The sequence below is a fragment of the Sapajus apella genome, unplaced genomic scaffold (assembly GCF_009761245.1).
Source record: "Sapajus apella isolate SASKATOON/1434 unplaced genomic scaffold, GSC_monkey_1.0 scaffold2, whole genome shotgun sequence".
NCBI lineage: Eukaryota > Metazoa > Chordata > Mammalia > Primates > Cebidae > Sapajus > Sapajus apella.
In genome coordinates this window covers 30,894,387-30,917,746 of record NW_022436942.1, presented here as the reverse complement: position 1 = coordinate 30,917,746, position 23,360 = coordinate 30,894,387, and the positions used below count along the sequence as shown (strand labels likewise).

At 37.1% G+C, this 23,360-nt stretch overlaps 1 protein-coding gene across 1 annotated transcript in view; it reads left to right on the top strand.

Moving 5' to 3' along the window:
* Positions 1-14,931, top strand: part of ZFC3H1 (zinc finger C3H1-type containing) — a 53,079-nt gene extending 38,148 nt beyond the window's left edge. The window contains exons 24-35 of the mRNA XM_032295714.1: positions 288-525; positions 3,888-3,993; positions 4,076-4,274; positions 4,806-4,900; positions 9,387-9,497; positions 9,759-9,863; positions 9,995-10,160; positions 11,249-11,349; positions 12,772-12,873; positions 13,525-13,564; positions 13,857-13,919; positions 14,049-14,931. Coding sequence (XP_032151605.1) covers positions 288-525; positions 3,888-3,993; positions 4,076-4,274; positions 4,806-4,900; positions 9,387-9,497; positions 9,759-9,863; positions 9,995-10,160; positions 11,249-11,349; positions 12,772-12,873; positions 13,525-13,564; positions 13,857-13,919; positions 14,049-14,186 — 1,464 coding nt within the window. The 3' untranslated portion in view covers positions 14,187-14,931. The remainder of the gene's footprint in view (positions 1-287; positions 526-3,887; positions 3,994-4,075; positions 4,275-4,805; positions 4,901-9,386; positions 9,498-9,758; positions 9,864-9,994; positions 10,161-11,248; positions 11,350-12,771; positions 12,874-13,524; positions 13,565-13,856; positions 13,920-14,048) is intronic.
* The last annotated feature ends 8,429 nt before the right edge of the window (positions 14,932-23,360 follow it).

Here is a 23,360-nt window from a genome sequence, read left to right as displayed (position 1 = left end):
CAGTGAAAATATTTTAAGTACCCGCAGATAAACTTCGAGATTCAAACCATAAGGGAAAAAAATCATTCTGATGAAAATAATACATATGGGTGTGGTTTTAAAAATTTGTTTTCTTTTTACTCTTTTATCTTACTAGATTTTAAGTATCATGACACTTAAAATGTACAAATAAATGTGATCGTTTTATTATTTCATAAACTTTAGCATAGTTTATGTTAAAATTATGTTAATCTGTTATTGACATCTCTAAATAATTTTTTTATGAAAAAATTTTAAATTTTACCTAGAATGCATTGAAATCAGCTAATGATGGAATAGTAGCTGAATACCTTAAAACAAGTGATCGATGTTTGGCATGGTTGGCCTACATACATCTTATTGAATTCAACATTCTCCCTTCAAAATTCTATGATCCATCTAATGATAATCCTTCAAGAATTGTTAACACAGAATCATTTGTAATGCCATGGCAAGCAGTTCAAGATGTAAAGACTAATCCTGACATGTTGCTAGCAGTTTTTGAAGGTAAGTATAAATGTTTATAAATTGTAATATCAGTTATTGTATTATAACATCAATATTTAGAACATTAACTACCCATTGTAATGCTTCATAATTAAGTGGAACAAATTTATACCTCTATATTGCAAGTTTTAGTTTCACAATTTATTAGCCAAATTAAGTATTGAATCAGAGAAGATGGACACTGGCATCTTTGAAAACCAATAACTGCACTATATTACATTATTTATCTTTCTGATTGTGGGTAACAGAAGGTATCTGTTAAATGTATATTGAATATAGATTATATAGGTTTGATGAATTGGCTGAATCAGAGAACTAGGTACTTTTTTTTTTTTTGGCAGTCCATTAAGGTAGAAGTTTAAAAATTTGTATCTTTTCAACCAATTAATATTTTCTCCATCAATCAGTGAGGTTGGTTGCTTCTCTATATTAAACAATATGCCTTTTGTGGAATACATACAAGATATAAAGCCTGTTCCTAAAAGAAGTATATGGCCTAGTCAGAAGATAAAATCTACATATTTGTCATAATTATTATACATCCGAGGCCGTATAACTGTGTGCTAGTATATAGTCTAAATTCTATGCCACATAAAAGAGATTAGGGCCGGGCACAGTGTCTCACGCCTGTAACCCCAGCACTTTGAGAGGGCCAGACAGATGGATCACCTGAGGTCAGGAGTTCGAGACCAGCCTGGCCAAGATGGTGAAACACCATCTCTACTAAAAATGCAAAAATTAACCAGACGTGGTGATCGACACCTGTAGTTCCAGCTACTGGGGAGGCTCAGGCACAAGAATTGCTTTAATCTGGGAGGCAGAGGATGCAGTGAGCTGAGATCATGCCACTGTACTCCAGCTTGGGCAACAGAGTAAGACTCGGTCTCAAAAAAAAAGAGACTAGGATCTGTGATTTATAGAATTATTTGATACAGACCATGAGCCCAAAGGGAAGAGATTATTATAGATTGGCATGATCAAGTAAGTCTTCATAGAAGAATTGGGAACTATAGCTAGATGTTTCATGAAGCATGGCTATCAATGTGACATAGAGGGTTTCCTAAGAGATAGGGTGGGGAACCCTTGTCTTATTTATCATTTTACTCCTAAGGGCCTATAAGGATGTCTGGCAAAATATTAAGTGCTTAGTAAATGCTTGTTAAATACCCCACGAAGGAAGGAAAGAAAAGAAAGGACATTACTGTTACGGGAGCTAAATAAACAAAAAGCAACAAGCAGATGGGAGTTTATGCAATGGATTTGAAGTGTGATTGGGAAAAGGGATAGATCTTATCAAACTGAGAATTCTGTACTGGACAATAGTAGTGATTAAACTTGGTAAGTAGAATGATACTTGATTTTCAAGAATCTTGAAAATGTAGTAGACTTGATGGCAGTCGAGGTTCTTTAGGAAAGAATATGCCTGAAGAGAAGTTCTACTAATGGTAGGAAAACCAACCGGAAGCTGATGGCAGTAACTGAAGTACAAGAAAAGTATCCTGGAAAGGAGACTATTTGTTAGAGACATTTTAAGTTATCGCATAGAAATATAGGGGGCAGATTAAATGTCAGGGAAGAGGAGAGGAATAATCAAAGAAGATTTCAGGGTTTTGAGACTGGAAAAAGGAAAGTGTCATTAACAGAAAACTGGTCAGTTGGGAAGACTGATTTTGATGGTAGGAGTAGTTTTTGTGATTGTAATTGGTCATTCAAGTGGAAATGATTGTTGGTGGTAGGAAATAAGGAAGTGAACATTGGCCGTGCACGGTGGCTCACACCTGTAATCCCAGCACTTTGAGAGGCCAAGTCAGGCGGATCATCTGAGGTCAGGAATTTGAGAACAACCTGGCCAACATGGTGAAACCGTGTCTCTACTAAAGTTACAAAAATTAGCTGGGTGTGATGGCTTGTGCCTATAATCCCAGCTACTCAGGAGGCTGAGGCAGCAGAATTGCTTGAACCCAGGAGGTGGAGGTTACAGTGAGCCAAGATGGCTCTACTGCACTTCAGCCTGGGCAACAGAGTGAGTCTCCATTTAAAAAAAAAAAAAAGGAACGGGAGTGGGCCTGGTGGCTCATGCCTGTAATCCCAGCACTTTGGGAGGCCAAGGTGGGCGGATCACAGGGTCAGGACATCAAGACCATCCTGGATAACAGGGTGAAACCTTGTCTCTACTAAAAATACAAAAAATTGGCTGGGCATGGTGGCATGTGCCTGAGTAGCTGGAACTACAGATTTCCAGCTACTCAGGAGGCTGAGGCAAGAGAATCACTTGAATCTGGGCGGCAGAGTTTGCAGTGAGCTGACATTGTGCCACTGCACTCCAGCCTGGGCGACAGGGCAAGATTTTGTCTCAAAAAAAAAGGAAGTGGACCAGTGGATCTTAAGTGGACAATTACCAAGACATAAGTGGATTTGAGTGTTATTCACATAGAAGTTACTGTGTTACAGTGTGCTTTACAGTTTTTATAATGTGCTTTTGAAGTGAATTATGTAGTAGTTGAAACTATGAGATAGTTTCTCTGCAGAAATGAGATTTAAGAGCATAACAGTAAGGAGTAAAAGAGAGAGTAGAGTCATTAAAATGGTACTGAGAGGAAATACAAACAGTCTCTTGGAAGAAGAGGCAAGAAGAAATTAGAAAGAAGGGGAAGAACACTGTCAAATGTTAATCAAATAAAATGAAGGTAGAGGTGAGCTTTTTATGTTTGGTTAGATATTAGTCCTTACTAGTGAACTTCAGGAGCACAGTTTCACAGTGATTGCTTTCACTTTTAAACTCCACAGATCTTGGAAGTCATGGTAACATTGGGTAAGGAGGAAATGGTGACAGCCGTACAAATTAAAACATCGTACGATTTAATAAGAAGCAACAAGATCAAGAAACAACTCTTTACAGGGGGAAGAGTGTGTTTTGCGGGAGTAAGGAAAGGATCTAGTTTAGGGAGAGACATTCACATGGCTGTGGGGCAGCAGAGCAAGACCTTTTGCAGTGATAATGGAAAGATGAAAAGATAATTTATTCTGTAAGTTTTTTGAGATGGGTTTTAAAGAATTTAGGATAATTTCAGAGATACTTGTTTAAATGAAAACACTGATACATGCAAAAGCTTATATGGGATGGCTTTATTCTTACCAGGAAAGTTGAGAATAAGGAATTGAATTTTAGGATTTTGGAGATTGCCTGAAGTACTTCCTTTGAGTAAAAGCCAGAAGCTTAGTAAACATGAATAAGATGATGAGTGGTTAATCAAAGGAAAGGGGTCATCTTTTCGCATTGTTCTCTCAGAGTTGAAGTAACACAGTCAAATATTTCATTTTATGGTTGACATGATTCATGTTATTGTGATGTTTTTGGGTAGATGCGGTGAAAGCTTGCACAGATGAGAGCCTTACTATTGAGGAAAGAATAGAGGCCTGCCTTCCACTTTACACAAACATGATTGCTCTGCACCAACTACTGGAGAGGTACAACTTAATTGCCAAGTAGCTAACCTTGTGTTGAAAAGTGATCTTTTTATATCTTTAGCTATTTTGTTTTCTTGTTAAGGTATGAGGCTGCAATGGAGCTTTGTAAATGTTTATTGGAATCATGTCCCATTAACTGCCAGTTGCTGGAAGCCCTCGTTGCATTATATTTGCAAACAAATCAGCGTGACAAAGCCAGAGCAGTGTGGCTTACTGCATTTGAAAAAAATCCTCAGAATGCAGAGGTTTTTTATCATATGTGCAAATTCTTCATCTTACAGGTAAAAAATGATGCATAATTCTTAAATATGATGTTTTTATAATTCAGATTTCCCTATTAGCCTCACCAGGAAGTGTTTCCTGGTCCTTTTAGCCTTTGCAAGCTATGTTAGGTGTTCCTTCTCTCACTGCCATAGTTGCATCATAACACTTACTACAGTGCTTTGTAATTTTATTTCTAGTTGCTTTATGTATACTATACTAAAATTCTTGAAGGCAAGGAACATGTTTACTCATATTTACAGCCCAACGCCTACCACAGTGCTAGATGGCTAATACATAATTGGTGGATGAAATGTGAGCCTATGGTAGTATTAGAGGTTAAGCTATTTAAATCATTAGTTGAATTTAATTCAGAGAGTAAAATATAATAAAAGTTTTCTGAGTATGTCTGAAACTTACCCCTTCACCCCTCACCCTTCCAAGAAATGTAATCTAATAAGTACTTTTTAAAGGCTTTTTTCTCCCTTATGACATTTTAATTAAACATTGTAAGCCTGATATATATATCCCCCTCCCTCTTTTTAAAATAGAATCGAGGCGATAATCTTCTTCCATTTTTGCGGAAATTTATTGCATCCTTCTTTAAAGCGGGGTTTGAGAAGTATAATAACTTGGATCTGTTTCGGTAAGTTGTAGAATTCTTAGTTTGTAGAGGAATGAGAGATAGCACAGTTCAGTAGAAAGATTACAGTTTTTTTTTTATATGATTACATTTTAAACTGACATTTTAGTACTTGAATACCCACTTAACAGAATACTCGAAACAGAATAAACAGAACAATAAAAATGGAGGCAAGTTGTAAAATTCTTTAAAACATACTATACAAAGTAAGGCGTATATTAAAACCATAGTAATTCATACTTCTACTTTATTGTTATTGTTGTTAATTTTAGCATTTAATATTATAGCATTTAATTATCCCAAGGCAATCTCAGTGATTTTTTACGAACTATATTTTTATGTATTTGATTGGTCATATAAAGTGGATATAAATAGTGCACCTTTTTCTTTTTTTAATTCTAAAGAGAACTGCTCTAGCCTCCGAAATATTAGGGGGTAAGAAGTTTCAGTAGATTATTTTCTCAACCATTAATTTCTTAATAGCTCATATAGAGCTGTATTTACTGTCTTCGCTGATAGTTCCTATTCCAACAATAAGAGTCATTGCAGATTATGAATAATGATTTTTGGGAGGATACTTTTAAAATTCTCTTTCCTTTGTCCTCCTCATCTCTTTATAGGGGTTAGCAAACTTTTTTCTTCAGATCCAGAAAGTAAATATTTTAGATTAGCAGGCCATGTGGCCTATTACCACTATTCTACTATGTTGTTTTATTGAGAAAGCAACCATAGAGGAAATGTAAATGAATGGTTATGGCTGTGTTTCAGTAAAACTGTTTACAAAAATAGACATGGTTTGCTCATCCTAAGTAAAACAGCATCAAAAGGAAAATATTTTATCATGACATACTCTATTATTTTGTATTAGGAAGAACTGAGAGAAGAAAAGACCTAAGCTGACTATCTCCTGAAAAAATTTCTTATGGAAAATACAGATGAGTGAAAATAGAATCTTAAAGCCCAAATTTTGTTAAGTGGTCCATCCACCCTAGAACTTTTCTTTTAACGAGTTGAGTCTTGCCCTGTCTCCCAGGCTGGAGTACAGTGGCATGATCTTGGCTCACTGCAAGCTCTGTCTCCCGGTTCCAAACCATTCTGCCTCAGCCTCCTGAGTAGCTGGGATTACAGGTGCATGCTGCCATGCCTGGCTAATTTTTTGTATTTTAGTAGAGACGAGGTTTCACTGTGTTGCCCAGGCTGGTCTTGAACTCCTGAGCTCAGGCAATCAGCCCGCCTCAGCCTCCCAAAGTGCTAGGATTACAGACGTGAGCCACCACGGCTGGCCCACCCTAGAACTTTTTGTGAATATGGTAGTTTTATTTGAGATTTGGGGACACTGTTTCTTCCCAGACTTGAATCTTTATATATATCCTCTTATGGTAGCCAGTTTATTGACATAGTGATTTTAGGGCCCTTCGAAGGGCCCTTCTTTCTGCTCTGTTACATCTAGATTAATATTTACAAGTAATTACAAATGAAATAATTTTAAATGCAAATTGATGGAAAATAATTAAACTTCTATAAGGAATTTAGAGATTTTTCAGCTTCTCCATACTCAGTTTCTTCCTCATTTAAATTAGTTTGCTTTAACATCTCAAGCTCAGGGAAAGGACTAATTCAAGGTTCAAGCAAACTCTAGAGACTTGCTGATTCTGCTCTTCCCTTGGGTACAGAGGTAATTGGTTTAGTTTGAAAGAAAATGCTGCCAATTTCTGTCTTGGTAACTAATCAAAGATCAGATCTCGATGCCAGCTTAATTAAGCAGAATAAATAAGTATCAATGAAAATTTGAAAATGAATTCTCCAAATATTATTAAGCCATCTTTATTAAATTCTTTTGTGGAAATCGTCATCATTCACTGAAAATTAAGAGAAAAAGGTATCCTGTTTATAGTTTATTTAGGCAGTAGTGAAACTTTTGTTTACACAAAGATTGCACATTTCTGTTAATTTAGAAAGTCTTTTTTATTAGATATTAGGAAAATAATGGTAGATGAGATGATTTTTGGTATTGCCATACTTATTGTATGTTGATATAAGTTCTTAAAATTTATAAATTGTCAATGTTTATTAATAGGAGAAATCTGTTCTTAATTGGTTCAAAATATTTTTAAAATTTCATAAGTAGAAATTGTGAAGCAAAATACTTAGCACTGTAATTTTTACCTGGAGTTGAATTCTGTCAACTCCCTACATGACATTTAGTGCAAAGATGACAGGCAAAAGAACTAGATAGGGTAATTTTCTTGTGTTTCAAGTCAATTTGAAGATTAAGTAGATAGCCAGAAATATTAATTTGGGGATTTCATTTACTTAGATTAGATTTGAAATAATCTCTTGTGACCATCTCAGTTTTCAGCTGAGGAAACTAAAGTTCTTTGAAGTTAAGGAATTGTAGTAATGTAGCTTGTCTTGGCAAAGTCAGGATGAGAACCTTACTTCTAGATCTTCTATTTCTTCTCTTTCTGGTGTTTGTCTCCCATATAGCTTGTCTACTTTATTAAAACTTGTTCCCTTACAATTATTATTTTAAAATTCAAGACAGATTGTCATTTTTGGGATCAATGTATTTCCTTTAAAAACATTGTTCTTAAAGATGGTGGTGAAGTAGGCCGGGCGCAGTGGCTCACGCCTGTAATCCCAGCACATTGGGAGGCCTTGGCGGGTGGATCACCAGGTCAGGAGTTCAAGACCAACCTGACCAACATGGTGAAACCCTGTCTCTACTGAAAATACAAAAATTAGCCGGGTGTGGTGGCGCATGCCTGTAATCCCAGCTACTAGGAGGCTGAGGCAGGAGAATCGCTTGAACCAGTAGATGGAGGCTGCAGTGAGCCAAGATCAGGCCACTGCATTCCAGCCTGGGTAACAGAACGAGACTCCATATCAAAAAAAAAAAAAAAAAAAGATGGTGGTAAGTATTATACACACAGATTAAAATACATTGGGAGGAAAATGGACTTAGTCCAGTAGAATTCTTTATTGATTGACTTATTCAAGTCTTTAATATCCTAACAAATATTGTGGCTTTTCAAGAAAGGGCTATAGTTTGTAGTATTTCCCAACCTTATTTGATCATAGATCTCTTGACAGGTACCTTATGGGCTCATGTGTTATAGAATATACTTTGATGACATGTCTAAAATTAAATGAGTTGTATGTGTGTATGGCTGTATGTGAGAGAGATTAGTTTCAGATACAAGGTTTCGTAAATCTTTTTTTTTTTTTTTTGAGACAGGGTCTCACTCTGTCACACGGGTTGGAGCACAGTGGTGTGATCTTAGCTCACTACAACCTCCACCTCCTGGGTTCAAGCTATTCTCCCACCTCAGCCTCCCGAGTAGCTAGGTCTACAGGCATGCGCCACCACACCTGGCTAATTTTTTGTATTTTTTGTGGAGATGAGGTTTCACCCAAAATGTTTACCAGGCTGGTCTTAAACTCCTGACCTCAAATGATCCACCTGCCTCAGCCTCCCAAAGTGCTGAGATTACAGGTGTGAGCCACAGTGCCAGGCCCTGTAAATCTTTTTTTTACTTTTTATTTTTAAGAAGGAAGTACAGATTTTATGGGAAAATTTCAAATACTTGGTACTCATTTGTTCTTTTTAAACTAGGTTTAATTAGAAGATTATGGTATTTTGTTTAATCTTGGGGATAGAATAAAAAAATCATTTTACAGGCACAGTGGGTCACGCCTGTAATCCTAGCACTTTAGGAGGCAGGCGGGCGGATCACCTGAGGTCAGGAGTACAAGACCAGCCTGACCAACGTGGAAAAACCCTACCTCTACTAAAAATACAAAATTAGCCAGGTGTGGTGGCACATGCCTGTAATCCCAGCTACTTGGAAGGCTGAGGCAGGAGAATCCCTTGAACCCAGGAGGCAGAGGTTGCGGTGAGCTGAGATCATGCCATTGTACTCCAGCCTGGGCAACAAGAGCGAAACTCCATCTCAAAAAAAAAATCTTTGTGGGAGGAAAGTTTGTCATGTAGGTATAAAATAATAAAATTGTGGCCAGGCGCAGTGGCTCATGCCTGGAATTTCAGCACTTTGGGAGGCTGAGGCAGGTGGATTACTTGAGGCCAGGAGTTCAAGACCAGCTGAGCCAACATGGTGAAACCCTATCTCTGTTACAAATACAAAAATTAGCTGGGTGTGGTGATGCATGCCTATAGTCCCAGCTACTCGGGAAGCTGAGACAGAAGAATCACTTGAACCTGGTAGGTGGAGGTTGCAGTGAGCTGAGGTTGTGCCACTGCAGTCCAGCCTGAGTGACAGAGCGAGGCCCTTGTCTTGAAAAACAAACAAAGAAAACCATTTTGAGTAAGTATGTAATCCTAGGTATGCTATGCATATGAAAAGGAAGTCTCATTGCTTTCTAAAAAATGTATTTCAATTCAATTTAACTTGAAACTAAGGATTACGAAACAAAAATGTAATTTGTGTGTATAGGTGTAATTTAAAACAATATTTGGATTTTTTTTCAGATATCTCTTAAATATTCCAGGACCAGTTGACATTCCATCACGTTTATGTAAAGGGAATTTTGATGATGATATGTTTAACCACCAAGTTCCTTATTTGTGGCTGATTTACTGGTGAGACATTCACTGTGGAGAGATATTGCATACTAGGCCTGCATTTGCTATTTATTATTGAATTACACTGTGTTACAATTAAGTTGATGTTAAAGTCATTGAAGCACAATTGAGGAGATGCTAAAGTTTAATACGTACTAGAGAAGAAAGGTCAAGAGGAGGATTCTATTGTAATACCTGTAGTGTTTTAAAATACTTTGTCATTCTTTCCCCTGATAGAATTGAATGGTAGACATATGTTTTCCTTCATTTTTTAAACAGCCTTTGTCATCCTCTTCAATCAAGTGTTAAAGAGACAGTGGAGGCATATGAGGCAGCATTAGGGGTGGCCATGAAATGTGATATAGTACAGAAGATATGGATGGAGTAAGTTTAGTTTTTCTTTAAGAATGGGATTTGGGGATAAAGAGGTATGGTTGGGAAAGGGGTGACCAGCTTTCTTGGTGAGAGAACTACTGGCTTAGATATTCTAAATTCTAATATTTTTCTTTTGGCAGTTATCTTGTCTTTGCCAATAATAGAGCTGCTGGATCCAGAAACAAAGTTCAAGAATTCAAATTTTTTACTGATTTAGTGAATAGATGTTTGGTTACAGTCCCTGCCCGATACCCCATTCCTTTTAGCAGAGCCGATTACTGGTCCAACTATGAATTTCATAATAGGGTAAGAACTTAAAACTTTTTTCTTTAGATGTTTGTGCAAAACAAAGAGACATTAAAAATGATAGCAAAACTCCATTTTATATCAAGAGAGCTTTTCCTAGGACGACTTTCCTAACATTCACTATTACTCTTGACCATGTTTCTTATTTATCTATTCAGAGACTAGCAATAGAGCCCTTAAAGGCTCAGTTGAAATAAAATGTGCGTTAATTATGTTATACTTATGAAAATTTAACATTGAAGCAAAATTGAAGGAATGTTAAGGTGTAATACATATTAATGAAAAACTACATCAAAGATTCTATTGTGATATCTATAATGTTTTGCTTGAGTAGTTGAAAATTCTACTGAATGAAAAATTTAGTAACTTCAAAATAAGTAACAATGGACTTATATATTGTAGCTCCTCTTTTTATTAATATTTTGTCAAGCAAATATAGCTATACACAAGGCATAAGAAAGCTTAAGATTAGGTACTGCTTAGAATTCTAAAAGTAGAATCTAATTAATGATATGGTTATATGATCTTTAAAAAATTTTTTTTCAGAGACCACTTTCATTCAGTGCATTATAGGCTAAAAAGCTCCTTGCTAAAGCTCATTGTAGACCAAAAACATATATGTGTTATATTTATTTTTGGTGGGGTGGTTGTTTTGCTAATCAGGATAATCAATTATTATGCTTTGTACTTCTGTGCCATTCTTTATCCCAGGATCTCAAACCACTTTATGGACATTAAGTCATTTACACACGGGCATTCCATGAGCAAGATGTGGCAGGTATTATTAGCCCTATGACTTGCCGAGCTATGCAGCAAGTAAAGGTAGACTCAGGAATGAAAACCCGGACTCCTGGCTTCTTGTCAGTGTTCTGCCCATGGCTCTCATCACTAGACCATATTTCCTAATTCACATTTGGAAAGTCACTAATAAAAATTAATGGTAGGAACTGTAACTCACAACATCATACATTATTATAATTTATACATTCATATCTTAAAGACCATTTTGGTTTTCACATTAAAACACATAGGTAATTAGGTTTCACATTTTGGTTGCATTCATTTTTCCTCCCCCTCAACCTTTACAGGTTATTTTCTTTTATTTGAGCTGTGTTCCAAAGACCCAGCATTCCAAAACCTTGGAACGGTTTTGTTCAATTATGCCAGCTAATTCTGGACTTGCACTGAGGTAAGGAAAAGTAACATTTTTTTGGTCTTCTGCCTAATGGTATAGGCTCTTCAAATAAAATTACTCTTGAAAACTTGATAAAAGTAGTCTGTTGTTCCACTATTTCAGAGTTGTTAAGCCAATATTTAGCTATTGATTCAAAAGTCAGTGTAAAAATTCTGGTCGCTTCAGGAAACTTCAGTTTACAAGGGGGAAAATAATTCCATTCAAGTAAAGTTCATCTGTGTTCCCTAAATACACACCACCTGTCCTTAGCATGTGCATTATAAGCAGTAAGCTTGTTTTCCATGGCAAGGGAATATTATTTAAGAAGTTTTCATATTTTCACATAGGTCAGTTGCTCTCAATATTGGCAAACATTAGAATCTCCTGGGATGCTCATTTAAAATGGAGATTCCCGACCTTGAGCCCTCATACCACATTTTTGAAGCCATGATTAGGGATTTCATATATTCAGTCAGGAGATTTCTGAGCCTTTCTTTGTAGTTTCTCTGCCCTGATAATAGCAAAAACATTTTCATCCGTAAGGATTATGCTTTTTAATTCAAAAAGGTATGCTGCACGCTAATGTATTGGCTTCCACTTGTGCAGTCATTCCCACTGCATCAGTTTTATCTTGTAATCATTTTATGGTTTGTAAGATGCCTAAAGTATTTATGAAATGTTCCCTTATGTTTTAAAGGATTTACATTGCATTTAGCATGTATGTGAGGAAAAATTGTTTAAAAGTTTAAAAACTAAAGTTGAGACAAACATGCGGTAGTGTTTTATAATTTTCTTAGCGAGCATGCCAATGTGTAGCAGCTCATCACAGAAATCCTAGTTATGAAACACCTTTGATGAAACATGTGAAATAGAAAATGTCATATTTTAGCATAATATTCTATTGTGATAGGCATTTTAGAATATAAGTAGTTTACTTGTTGATTTTGTTGTTAAATACCTACCTTTGTGTTTTGATACTTATTTTCTGTGGTCATCCCTGTTCATTTTTTCCAGGAGAGTAGAGAACTTCAATAGTTATTATACATAAATTTTAGTTAAAGAAACATTCAAGATTGATTATATTCTAAGAAAGAAAAATACCAGGAAATTGCATTAGTGTATATCAAGCCATTACTTTAACAAAATTTGGGGTGGGAAACAGGGACTGTTATTTGGAGGGAATGCTTTCATGTCCTATAGAAATACATGGACCTTATTGTAGTTTGGTAAGGTGAGCATAGATTTTTACTTGACCTCTTGATAGTTTGCACATTTCTGTCTCAGGTCAATTTTTGTAAGAGGCATTCTATAATATTTGCTGGATAGCCTTTATGGAATTTAATCAAAATTTATACTTCCATCATTCTATTCATAGAGCACACTTGGGGTTCCCTACACTTGCAATGCTTTGTTCATTTTCCTGAATGTACTTTACAGGTTACTTCAACATGAATGGGAAGAAAGCAATGTTCAGATTCTGAAACTTCAAGCCAAGATGTTTACATATAATATCCCAACATGCCTGGCCACCTGGAAAATGTAATGCAACAATCATGTACATGTTTTTATAGCTATTGCTTTTATTTGTAAGGGTTGCTCCAGACAGGTAAATCTGAAATGACATCTATATATATATATTTTTTTTTCTTTTTTTCCTAGACAGATTGCTACGCTAGTTTAGATTTGTTTTTGACACTTACAAACTGAAGTTTAATGAGAGTGAGTGCTCATTAAGTATTGCCTGTAAAAGCAAAAAGTGTAGACTTTTAATTTTCTTTGAAGGAGAACATTTAGGTAAAAATACCGTTATCAAACCTGTTACAGACATTTTAAGACCGCCTCTTTTGAAATGTGGTGTGTCTACCCTGTTATAGTCTGATTTCTTCTTTCTTTTAAAGGTGTCAGTCTAGTAACTAGTCTTTGACTGGTAATTATGAAAGTTTCATTTTTTTTTCCCATGAACGTTGTTTATGTTCAAATCACTGGTCTGCTTTATTCTTGTAAAGTTGATAAAAATTGTTGAATTTTTCTTTTCACTATAGGTTTTCCTCCTTGGAATTTTAGCCTGTTAACTTTCAGGAAGTTTTGTACTCAGATTCCCAGTCAGTATTCTGCCGGTGGTGTTTCATTTTGTTCAAAGATATATAAATTTTTCCTTTCCTTTTTCTATATTCCTTTTTTTTTTCTTAGAGCCATTGCTGCTGAGATTGTTCTAAAGGGACAAAGAGAGGTAAGCCATGGTTAAATCTCAGATGGGTCACTTTTAAAAAGTTTTTCTGTCCCTTTTGTTGACTTCTCAATTTAAAAGAATTAAAGCACAGAAGTTAACATTTCATACACACTAAGAACCAGGTGGGGGAAAAAAGTAGTTGACATTTTAAGAGCACTAAATATTTGGAAAACTTTAAAACTCAACATAACCATTTTGTCTCAAATGTTATTGCGAAGTACCATTCTTTAAACAGAATTATGAAGCTGTTTTTCATCATGTTTTCTGATGGAATTATGTGTGTATCTTACAGGTCCACCGTTTGTATCAGAGAGCCTTACAGAAGTTACCTCTTTGTGCATCACTATGGAAAGATGTAATGCTTTTTATCTTTTATTTTATCTCGATGTTTTCATGTAAATTTTCTGCATGTGCCATATCCGTTGATGTGGTAATGCCCAGACTCTAGCTAAGTCTTACTTCTATGCTTCCCTGTCTTTTACAGCAACTCTTGTTTGAAGCGTCAGAAGGAGGTAAAACTGATAACCTGAGAAAACTAGTTTCCAAGTGCCAAGAGATTGGAGTCAGCCTAAATGAGCTCTTAAATTTAAACAGTAACAAAACAGAAAGCAAGAATCACTGAACACTGGGTGCAGTCAGTTCTAAGTCCTTATAATAATTGCCAAAATTATTTGAATGATTCTTCAAGATTAGGCTGATCCCTGGCTAAGGTCTGTAAGGCAGACAAGCATTATTGATCATATCAAGTTCCCTACAATATCCTGTCCTCAAAACCGGAAGCAATGAACATGATCCTCTTCGGTTGGATATATGAACTTCCTGTTTGGCCTGCTTCTAGGCCCTGCCAGATTCTCATAACATCATATACGTAAGTATAGTTCCTCAAAGTGACTGACATTTATTTTAATTTTGCTTTGTTTTTGTTTTTTATTTTCTCCCCCCTTCCTTTATATTGTGTTATTCCTGATTAACTTGACACTCTCTGATGCCTGAGAGATTCCTGTTTGGGATTATAATATCCAGGGCTGTGTTTACAGTAAAAAAGCAGGCAGTCCCTTTTAGTTTTTTGCTTTTTAAATTTTTTTGAGATTCTTCATTTCAGGATTTAAAACTATAGCAGTCCATCTTAAGGAAAGTGTAACTGCCATGGCCACAAGTCTGCTAGTTGCACTTGAATGCTCTATCAGGGTTGTTTATTGCCCTTTCTACGTTCTGGACTCCTTGCCGAGACTGTTTAACTTGAAGATTAAAGAAACTATTGCAAAATGCCCAGTGCATCAGAACCTAAGAGTGGTCAAATATTATGTGCAATTTTTTTGTAAAGAAATTTTAATTTATAATAAAGTTTAACAGTTTAAAGAACAGTTAATATTTGAACTGCTTTGTATTAAGATACTACTTTGTAGTATTAAAATTGTTTATATGCTTTTTTTAATATAAGTTAACTTTCTAAAAACTCTTGCTGTCTTTATTCACTTTTCACACTGGTGGGAAAGGGTTGAAGTCAGAGATACTTATGTTCGGCATAACTTACAGCAATACTTTATCTCCAAACTGCTTTCTCATTAAAAAAGAAATTCAGTGACTTTAATTCATGAGAAGATGGATCCTGTTGTGAGGATCCATCTTCTCTGATCCTCCAGTGAACAGAGACGTTTGCACTACCATTAAATTCCTTGTTCTCAAATCCACAGTCTTTAGAAAGTGTCTCCCAACTGTAGTTTGAATGATTTGCCTAGTGACATGTTCTCTTATGTCGAATATCAGTGTGATTGAATACAAAGGAGACCTTGCTTTTTATTTTGTTTTCATTTATATTTGGTTGTTTTAACCTTGGCAGGAAAAATGTTAATGACACGCATACTGCCACAAATCTGGTCTACAGCTGTGTGCAATTGAGCAGTTAAAGGCAGAGCAGCAACCCCATGAAATACCAGGCAAACTTGTACATGTTTACGTTTGTATAATGCTCACTAAAAATAGAACCATAGGTTTATAAACTCACTTTAACCTTCACATTAAAAAAATCACACACACTGCTTAAGGGTGAGATATTTGTTTATGTCACCCTTCCATTATCAGTTTTACCTTTATTTTTAATCAACACATGATAATTAAAATATTAAACAAATTTGGGTTAAAGTTTTTATAGTTATTGTAGAAACATGAATATAAAAATAGTATACTGTGTAAAGTTTTTCTTTTGAACAGAGGAAAGACTAGTCATTGAGAACTGCAATCCCTTGTATCTGCCACCCCTGCTGTTGGACAAAATGTGTACACAAAAGAGGCCTTTTAGGCTGTGGGATTTTATCTCTGATGAAGGAAATGAAGTGGTAGATTATGATGTATTTTTATGTGTTTTTGTTCATTTTAGAGAACAGCCTAATATTTCTATTTGCCTTTTAACGGAAAGTGGACCTTGTAACATTGTTTGTCACTAGATTATCTAAGGCGGTTTGCTTTCAATTAAAGGGTGTATAAACCTACATCATAAAGTAAGCAAGAATCTCCAGGTGCAACATCTAAGAGCTAAAGGCACTAAGCAGACAAGAAAAAAGTGATTAAGACTGACAACAAATGTAGAGGGACTTTATTGAAGATTGTAGTTCAAATATTTATTTTTCAAGTTTGTTGGAAAAGTAGGAACATGTGGCTAGAATACAAAGCAGGGCCCATATTCTTGGTTAAAGTTGTCATGTGTTTACAGATAACTCCTAATTTCCTCAAGTCTGCTTTCATGTCTATGTTAACATTAATGTGAGGGAAGAATGGGGAAATGCAATTTTAGTGACCTTTCAGGTTTGAGGATTATGCCTGCAGGTGTATCATTGCCCTTCAGGGCATATTAACAGCAATTATTATACAGAACATTTTGAACAAGAGCTGGTCAAGAGAAGGCAGGCTTCTGAGGAACATTTCTGATGATGTTTCTTTTTTTGTTCAAAATTAGTACTATATCTTTCCAAGCTGTGATGCTGCTTAATGCAGCTGGTAGAATCAAGCTGAAAAAGAGCCTTTTCTTTCTTTCTTCTTTTTGGGGGTAAGGGGGGTTTACTCAGCTCCTTTAGACTGTTGGCTATCATTCTTCTTCATATCGCTTACTTTCACTAGGTAAGAACATGCCACCATAATGTCTCCTTTCTACAGGTGTTCCTCAGTTGTTTGTTTCATTATGGCAGAGAGGGGCAGTGAACAGCTACCTAAGGACATGGTGTTCCATCCTGTCCTCATTCCCATCTTCCACCATCATTCACATAAGCTTCCTTGCTACTTTTTCAGTACTACTTGATTTAGATTATGATAAATGTGAAAAGATTTTTCAATTTTTTTCTGACACCTTTGAGGTATATAATGGAAATTTGCCTCTGTCTTCCACAAATGGTAAAATAGATAAAGAGTTTGTCTCACTTCTCATTTGGTGACCTTCATAAGAGGGGACCTCACAACACATTTTCAGAGGACTCATGAAGAGACTCAGGCAGTTTTTCACTTCTGAATCCATATGAGCTCTGTGCTAGGCACTCTCAATACTGAGATGAGGAAAGGGATCCCCTTTACATTCTTACAGAAGAGGAACATATGCCAAGGAAGCATCTCCGAAGGGTTTCCATCCTAACTTGAGTTAGAAGTTGGCAAAGGCTTCCTGAATGGAGGTGAATCACTGGATTAAGGCATAAAATGAAGGAAAAGTTGAGACCAATAGTATTTCCAAAAACTGTGTCACTTCAATCTGCACATTAGAAAGAAACCTTTGCATTTTTTTAAAAAACTTCCCAAAAAGCTCCTTTAATTTTGCATATTCATTCACAATTGACAATTCGTTAAACATGGTAACAGATGTGTAAAATTCCATAGCAGCTAACTGTTCAGAAGAGAGTGCCTTTGGGGGCACTTTGTGCTTCAAAATCCACATGAGCATGACTAAGAGTAATCCTATTAGAAGACCCAGTTTAAACAGCCTTGATACCCAAATTCTGATTGTGATTGTGGCTGTTGCTGCTAGCTTTTACTTTTTCCCCCCTCTAACTTGGATAATGCATGAATAAAATGTTATTTTCAACCTTTATTATCTACAACTTGGAGAGCACTATTTCAATTCCAGCAACATGGTTTTCCATTCCTGTTTTTTTAACCTTTCCTATGGTATTGATCCATTACTTTTTAAGGTCATGGTTATTTTTCTCTTTATATAGAACTACCCAAAGATGGCCCAAAGTGTCTCCACTGCTTTAAACTGGTTTTTCCATATGACCCAGTAACAGAAATGTTTGCAACCAGTGTAAAGCTAAGTAAAGCCAGGAATAAAATGTTTCAGTTGAGGAACAACAATAACAAAATTGTGTAAGCTTAGAGGAATGTGTGCTTCCTAGTTTCATCAACACAGCAGAAGTTCCAGAATATCGGAAGCCAATACAACTCTTAAGAGGCGGGTGCTGTGATGGATCTGAATTTTCCCTCCAGTTTAAGAACAAAACTTAACTACAATGCAAAACAGTGAATGTTAAGAATATGTGAGTTAATTGTATTTCAAATGCCGTATAATATAAATGTTTTGCTTTCATGCAAAACTAATAAATTTTGAAGACTATCGAAACTAAAGAAATAAGACTTTTCCAGGACCATGTTCTATGAATTAAGTAAAATTTTAAATTTAAACATGAAAACTATTTGTGTATCTTTTCTTAAAAAATATATACTACATTTACCCTTTGGGAATCTGAAAGCGTCAAGACTGATTATCAAGTCTGCTGAAATTAAAGGTAGATTTACAATATTGTTTGGTCGATCAAGCAGCTTATTAAATCTTGCAAATGTTCTTAACTAGCGAAAGTAAGCCATATGGAAAAGAATGATCCAACAGTCTAAAGGAGCTGAATCAGTTAGCAAGAGTGATAGGCTGGTGAGCTGTTTCCATTATTGGACGTTATCAGGGCATCTGCTGCCAAGACCAAAGCAAACACTCAACTTGGCACATCATATGGTGAAATTTATGAGATTGCCAGGAGATTTAGCATTTCATATTGGTTGAAATGGAGCTACAAAGAAATGGTTTCAGGAAATGAGAGTGTGAACCAATGTGAGTGATGAAAAGATGTGTATCTAAAAGATCCTGGTATTAGATTCTGTTCTACCAGGAACTAGCTATGTAATTGTGACAGGCCATTTCACTGCTCCCTGTCTCTTTTTCTGTATCAAAATGTGGAAATACATGTACTTACCTCAGGGGTGTTAAGAGGTCACATAATAGGAATTACCCTTAAAAAATAGAAGCATTTTGAGTTTGGAATTGTGTTCCAAAATTTTGAGAGCAGAGATGCTACAAAATAACAGTTTGCTTTCTCTGTAGTGACTGACCGTTCCTTCCCTTCCTTCCCTCCCTCCCTCCCTCCCTCCCTCCCTCCCTCCCTTCCTTCCTTCCCTCCCTCCCTCCCTCCTTCCCTCCTTCCTTCCTCCCTTCCCTCCTTCCCTCCCTCCCTCTTGTTTTTTTCTTTTTCCTTTTTTTCTCTTTTCTTTTCCCCCTCCCTTCCCCTCCTCTCCTCTCCCTTCCCCTCCCTTCCCCTCCCCCTTTTGAGACAGGGTCTCTGTTACCGAGGTTGGACTGCAGTCATGGCTCACTGCAGCCCCGACCTCCTGGGTTCAAGTGATCCTCCCACCGCAGCCTCATGAGTAGCTGGGATCACAAGCATACACTACCTTAGTTTTGTATTTTTTCTAGTGATAGGATTTTACTATATTGCCTAGGCTGGTCCTGAACCCCTGAGCTCTAGCAGTGTGCCTGTGTAGGCCTCCCAAAATGTTGAGATTACAGGTGTGAGGCAACATGCCCAGCTCTGGACAGAATTTCATTCTATCATTTGGTGAAGAGCATATAACTCTACCAATGCTCAAGCTGGAATTAGTTGCTGTTTGTAAGAGAGACAACAGAAAACTGTAGTCTAGGCCAGGTATCTTGGCTCAGGCCTATAATCCCAGCACTTTGGGAGGCCAAGGCAGGAGGATTGCTTGAGACCAGCCTGGTAACATAGTGAGAACCTGTCTCTATTTAAAAAACAAAACAAAACCTGCTGTCTAAAGTCAGTGGCTCATTCCTGGCATTACCAAACTAACATTAAAATGTCAGTTAAGAGACGGTTTTGAGATGGGTGTGGTGGCTCATGCCTGTAATTCTAGGACTTTGTGAGGCCAATTTAGGAGGATCTCAAGTTCAAGAGTTTGAGACCACCCTGGGCAAGATAGATTCCATCCCTTAAAAAAAAAAAAAAATGTCTTTAGGTTTTTAAGTCAAAAGGAATCAAAATTTAATCTGCTTCTGTTTTCAGTTCTGATTCTCAGTATGTTGGCTGAATTCTCTTTGTGGTGAAACAGAGGATAAAAACTACCCCTTAATTGAGTACGCAAATGTGCAAAATCCAAGCGACTTTGCACACTTTTTTGGAGTTGCCTGTAAAAGGACATGAGAGTAGTGATTGATTTACTTTGTAGGCAGCAGTCATAAAATGACCTACCAGGCAAGAGGACTTGCATAGAGTTTGCGCATAAAATAATCCTCCAGGAACATACTTTTAAGAGGAAAGAATTGCTGAGATATTTTTTTAACCATAATTTTACTATAATTAGGCCAAATTTGGCTGAAGTTCTGGCCCTGTGGTGGAAAGAAATAAAAATCACAGAATGCAGAACAAGGGGTAATTGGTAGTATTCACTTGGTATTAATGCTGTTCTAAATAAAAATAATATGATCTAATTTGGGGGTGGGGAAGGAAAGGATGTGAATCAAAATAGCCAGTAGTAAAATCCAAGGCTTACAATTCAATGTGAATGAGCTTTCTATATTAGTACTGACAAATGAAAATAGCAATGGCTTAAAAGTTTTAAGTAGGGTGGACCAGGGCTGACTATGATACTCCACTGTAACAGAGACCTAGACACCTATCTGCTCTGTCCTGTGTGACCTCCATTCCCAAAAGGGCTGTTACATATGGTTGTGTTAGTCCTGTACAAGGGCACATGGCCAAAAGGCTGAAATAGCAGGGGATGAAATTAATCCCATGATCAGCTCATCAAGCACCCTAAGGCACTGGCTAAGTCAGCATGGAGGAAGGGTGACCTTTTTAAAATTCACACAAAGGGACTATTAAGACTCCAAATTGTATGGAGAGGGTTGGCCTTTTTCTAAATTGCACACCAGCACCCCGTAGGCTGGTGGTCCTGATGATTCTAGATGGCTGCTTTACACCCAAGCTCTTTTGTTCACATTGTATTTAGCAGGAAGGAAAAATGAAGCATGACCCACCTCCTTTCTTAAGAGGACTCAGAAGCTGAAGATGCCACATCTGCTTTTGTCCTATTGTTCAGAACATACACACATGGCCACTGGAAGGGAGACTGGGAAATGTAGTCTTTATTTTGAATAGCTATGTGAACTGCATAAATTCAAGTATGAAAGGGACTACATGTCTGGGGAACAACTAAGTATCTGCCACAGTACCGTAAAGTGGAGTAAACAGACTGCAGAGTGAAGTTAGTGGCTTGAACCTAGCTTGTTCTGGGCTCTAAAAAAGTTTTAAATAGCGAACGTCTAAAATGTCTTCTAGTTTTCTAATTCTGCTTGGAATAGGGGAGCTGAAAGCACATTTCCCAGACCTAACTGGTCTGGAAATTTAATAAATGGCCATTTAATAACACTTTGTTGAGATTTTAGTCTGTCAGACCATTGTAAGTGCTCGAGGAATATTTATTTAAATTCTCACAGCAACCCTATGAGATAATGCTGCAATCTCCATTTTACAGATGCAAATTGAGTCATGAGAAATTAGCCAGGTCACAAAGATAGTAAATGACAAACCCAGGAAGTTGACTTCCAAGGGCATCCCCTAATTTGCAACCTAAAAATCCCCAAGAGTAAAATTGGTCCACTGAGAAGCAATCCTGAGAACTTTGAGGGAATTATTGAGAAAGACGAGCTTTCTGTTACTAAGCTACACTAAGCTAGTAGAATGTAAGCCTGGAACAGTGGGTAGCTACCATGACACAGCACTGTTAGAACCCACCGGAAGTGAGGCCCAAGAGGAAAGCAGAGCCAAGAGGTGAGGAAAGACATGTTTTTGGTGACAGCAGGATTCATTGCGTCTGAAATGAGATACCCCTGAAATCAGGCATTTAAATTTTTTCATTCTCATTGACTATCTCTTCTGGCCATTTTAAAAATTGACCTGGCTGTGTACAGTGTTTCACACCTACAGTCCCAGCTACTCAGGAGGCCAACGGGGGAGGATCACTTGAGCCCAGTTTAAGGCTGCAGTGTGCCACGATCACATCTGTAAATAGCCACTGCACTCTAGCTTGGGCAACATAATGAGACTCTGTCTCTTAAAAAAAAAAATTAAAAACTAAAATTTGAGCTACTGAGACTCAGTATAGGTTCTTGTCCTCTGAAAACTAAATTTATCTAAACATTTGTGGGTGTATGCATGCAGAATGTAACATCACTGATTAAGTCATTGAACACTGAGGACAAAGGACTGTAAGTTCTTACCAGTTGTATAAATTGTGATCTAAGTTGAGAAGTATGAAAGTGAGAGAATTGCATGTTTAGATATGTACAGGGTAGGGCTGAAAAGACAAGTTTCAGGAGGGAAATAAATATAGCCATAGTGCTTAAATTATCTTTGGATTTTCCTTGGATTGAAAACTTGGCTGTATGAGAAGGTTCACTTAAGTCGTCAACATTTCTTCATTTGTAAAATAGGATTCGTACTAGTGCTTATTTCACTTTAAGTTGTTGGCATAAAATAAGCGCATACTAGTAAAGGGCTTAGCCATAGAGATGTGAGATAGTAGAAGCTGTTCGAGGATAGAAGGCTTGGAAATGTGGCTTGGGTTAGTGTTTCAGTATAATAAGAAAAAGGTTGCCAGGTTCGTTGGCTCATTCCGTAATCTCAGCACTTTGGGAGGACGAGGTGGGTGGGTTACTTGTGGTCAGGAGTTTGAGACCAGTCTGACCAACATGGTGAAACCTCGTGTCTACTAAAAACACATTCACTGAACATGGTGGCTTGTGCCTATAGTCCCACCTACTCAGGAGGCTGAGGTGGGAGAATCGCTTGAACCCAGGGGGCAGAAATTGCCATGAGCCGAGATCGCGCCACTATACTCCAGCCTGGGTGACAGAGAAAGACTCTGCAAAAAAAAAAAAAAAAAAAGGAAAACGACTTATTAGTGGTGGTGGGGTCTCATTGCTTGATTAAACTTTTCAGCAGAGGAAGAACAAATAGAGACAAAAAGTGGAGTAATTGAGTTTGAACCTTTATTTGGCAAAATAAAGTTCTAATGAACGTTTGGAAACAAACTAGTATTGATGGATGGGATTGCACTTGCAAAAAGATGAAAATACTGCTTTTTCAGTTGGAGATTCCCTGGTGTAGGGAATGTGCTTAAAAGATTACAGTGACTGGGCCAGGCATGGTGGCTCACGCTTGTAATCCCAGTACTTTGGGATGCCGAGGCGGGTGGATCATGAGGTCAGGAGTTAGAGACCAGCCTGGCCAACACGGTGAAACCCTGTATCTACTAAAATTACAAAAATTAGCCTGGAGTGGTGGCATGTGTTTGTAGGCCCAGCTACTCGATAGGCTGAGGCAGGAGAACAGCTTGAACCTGAAAGGTGAAGGTTGCAGTGAGCCGAGATTGTGCCACTGCGCTCCAGCCTGGGCAACAAAGCAAGACTCCTCAAAAAAAAAAAAAAAAAAAAAAAAAAAAAGAGAGATTACAGTGATCTAGGCCTTTGCCACTC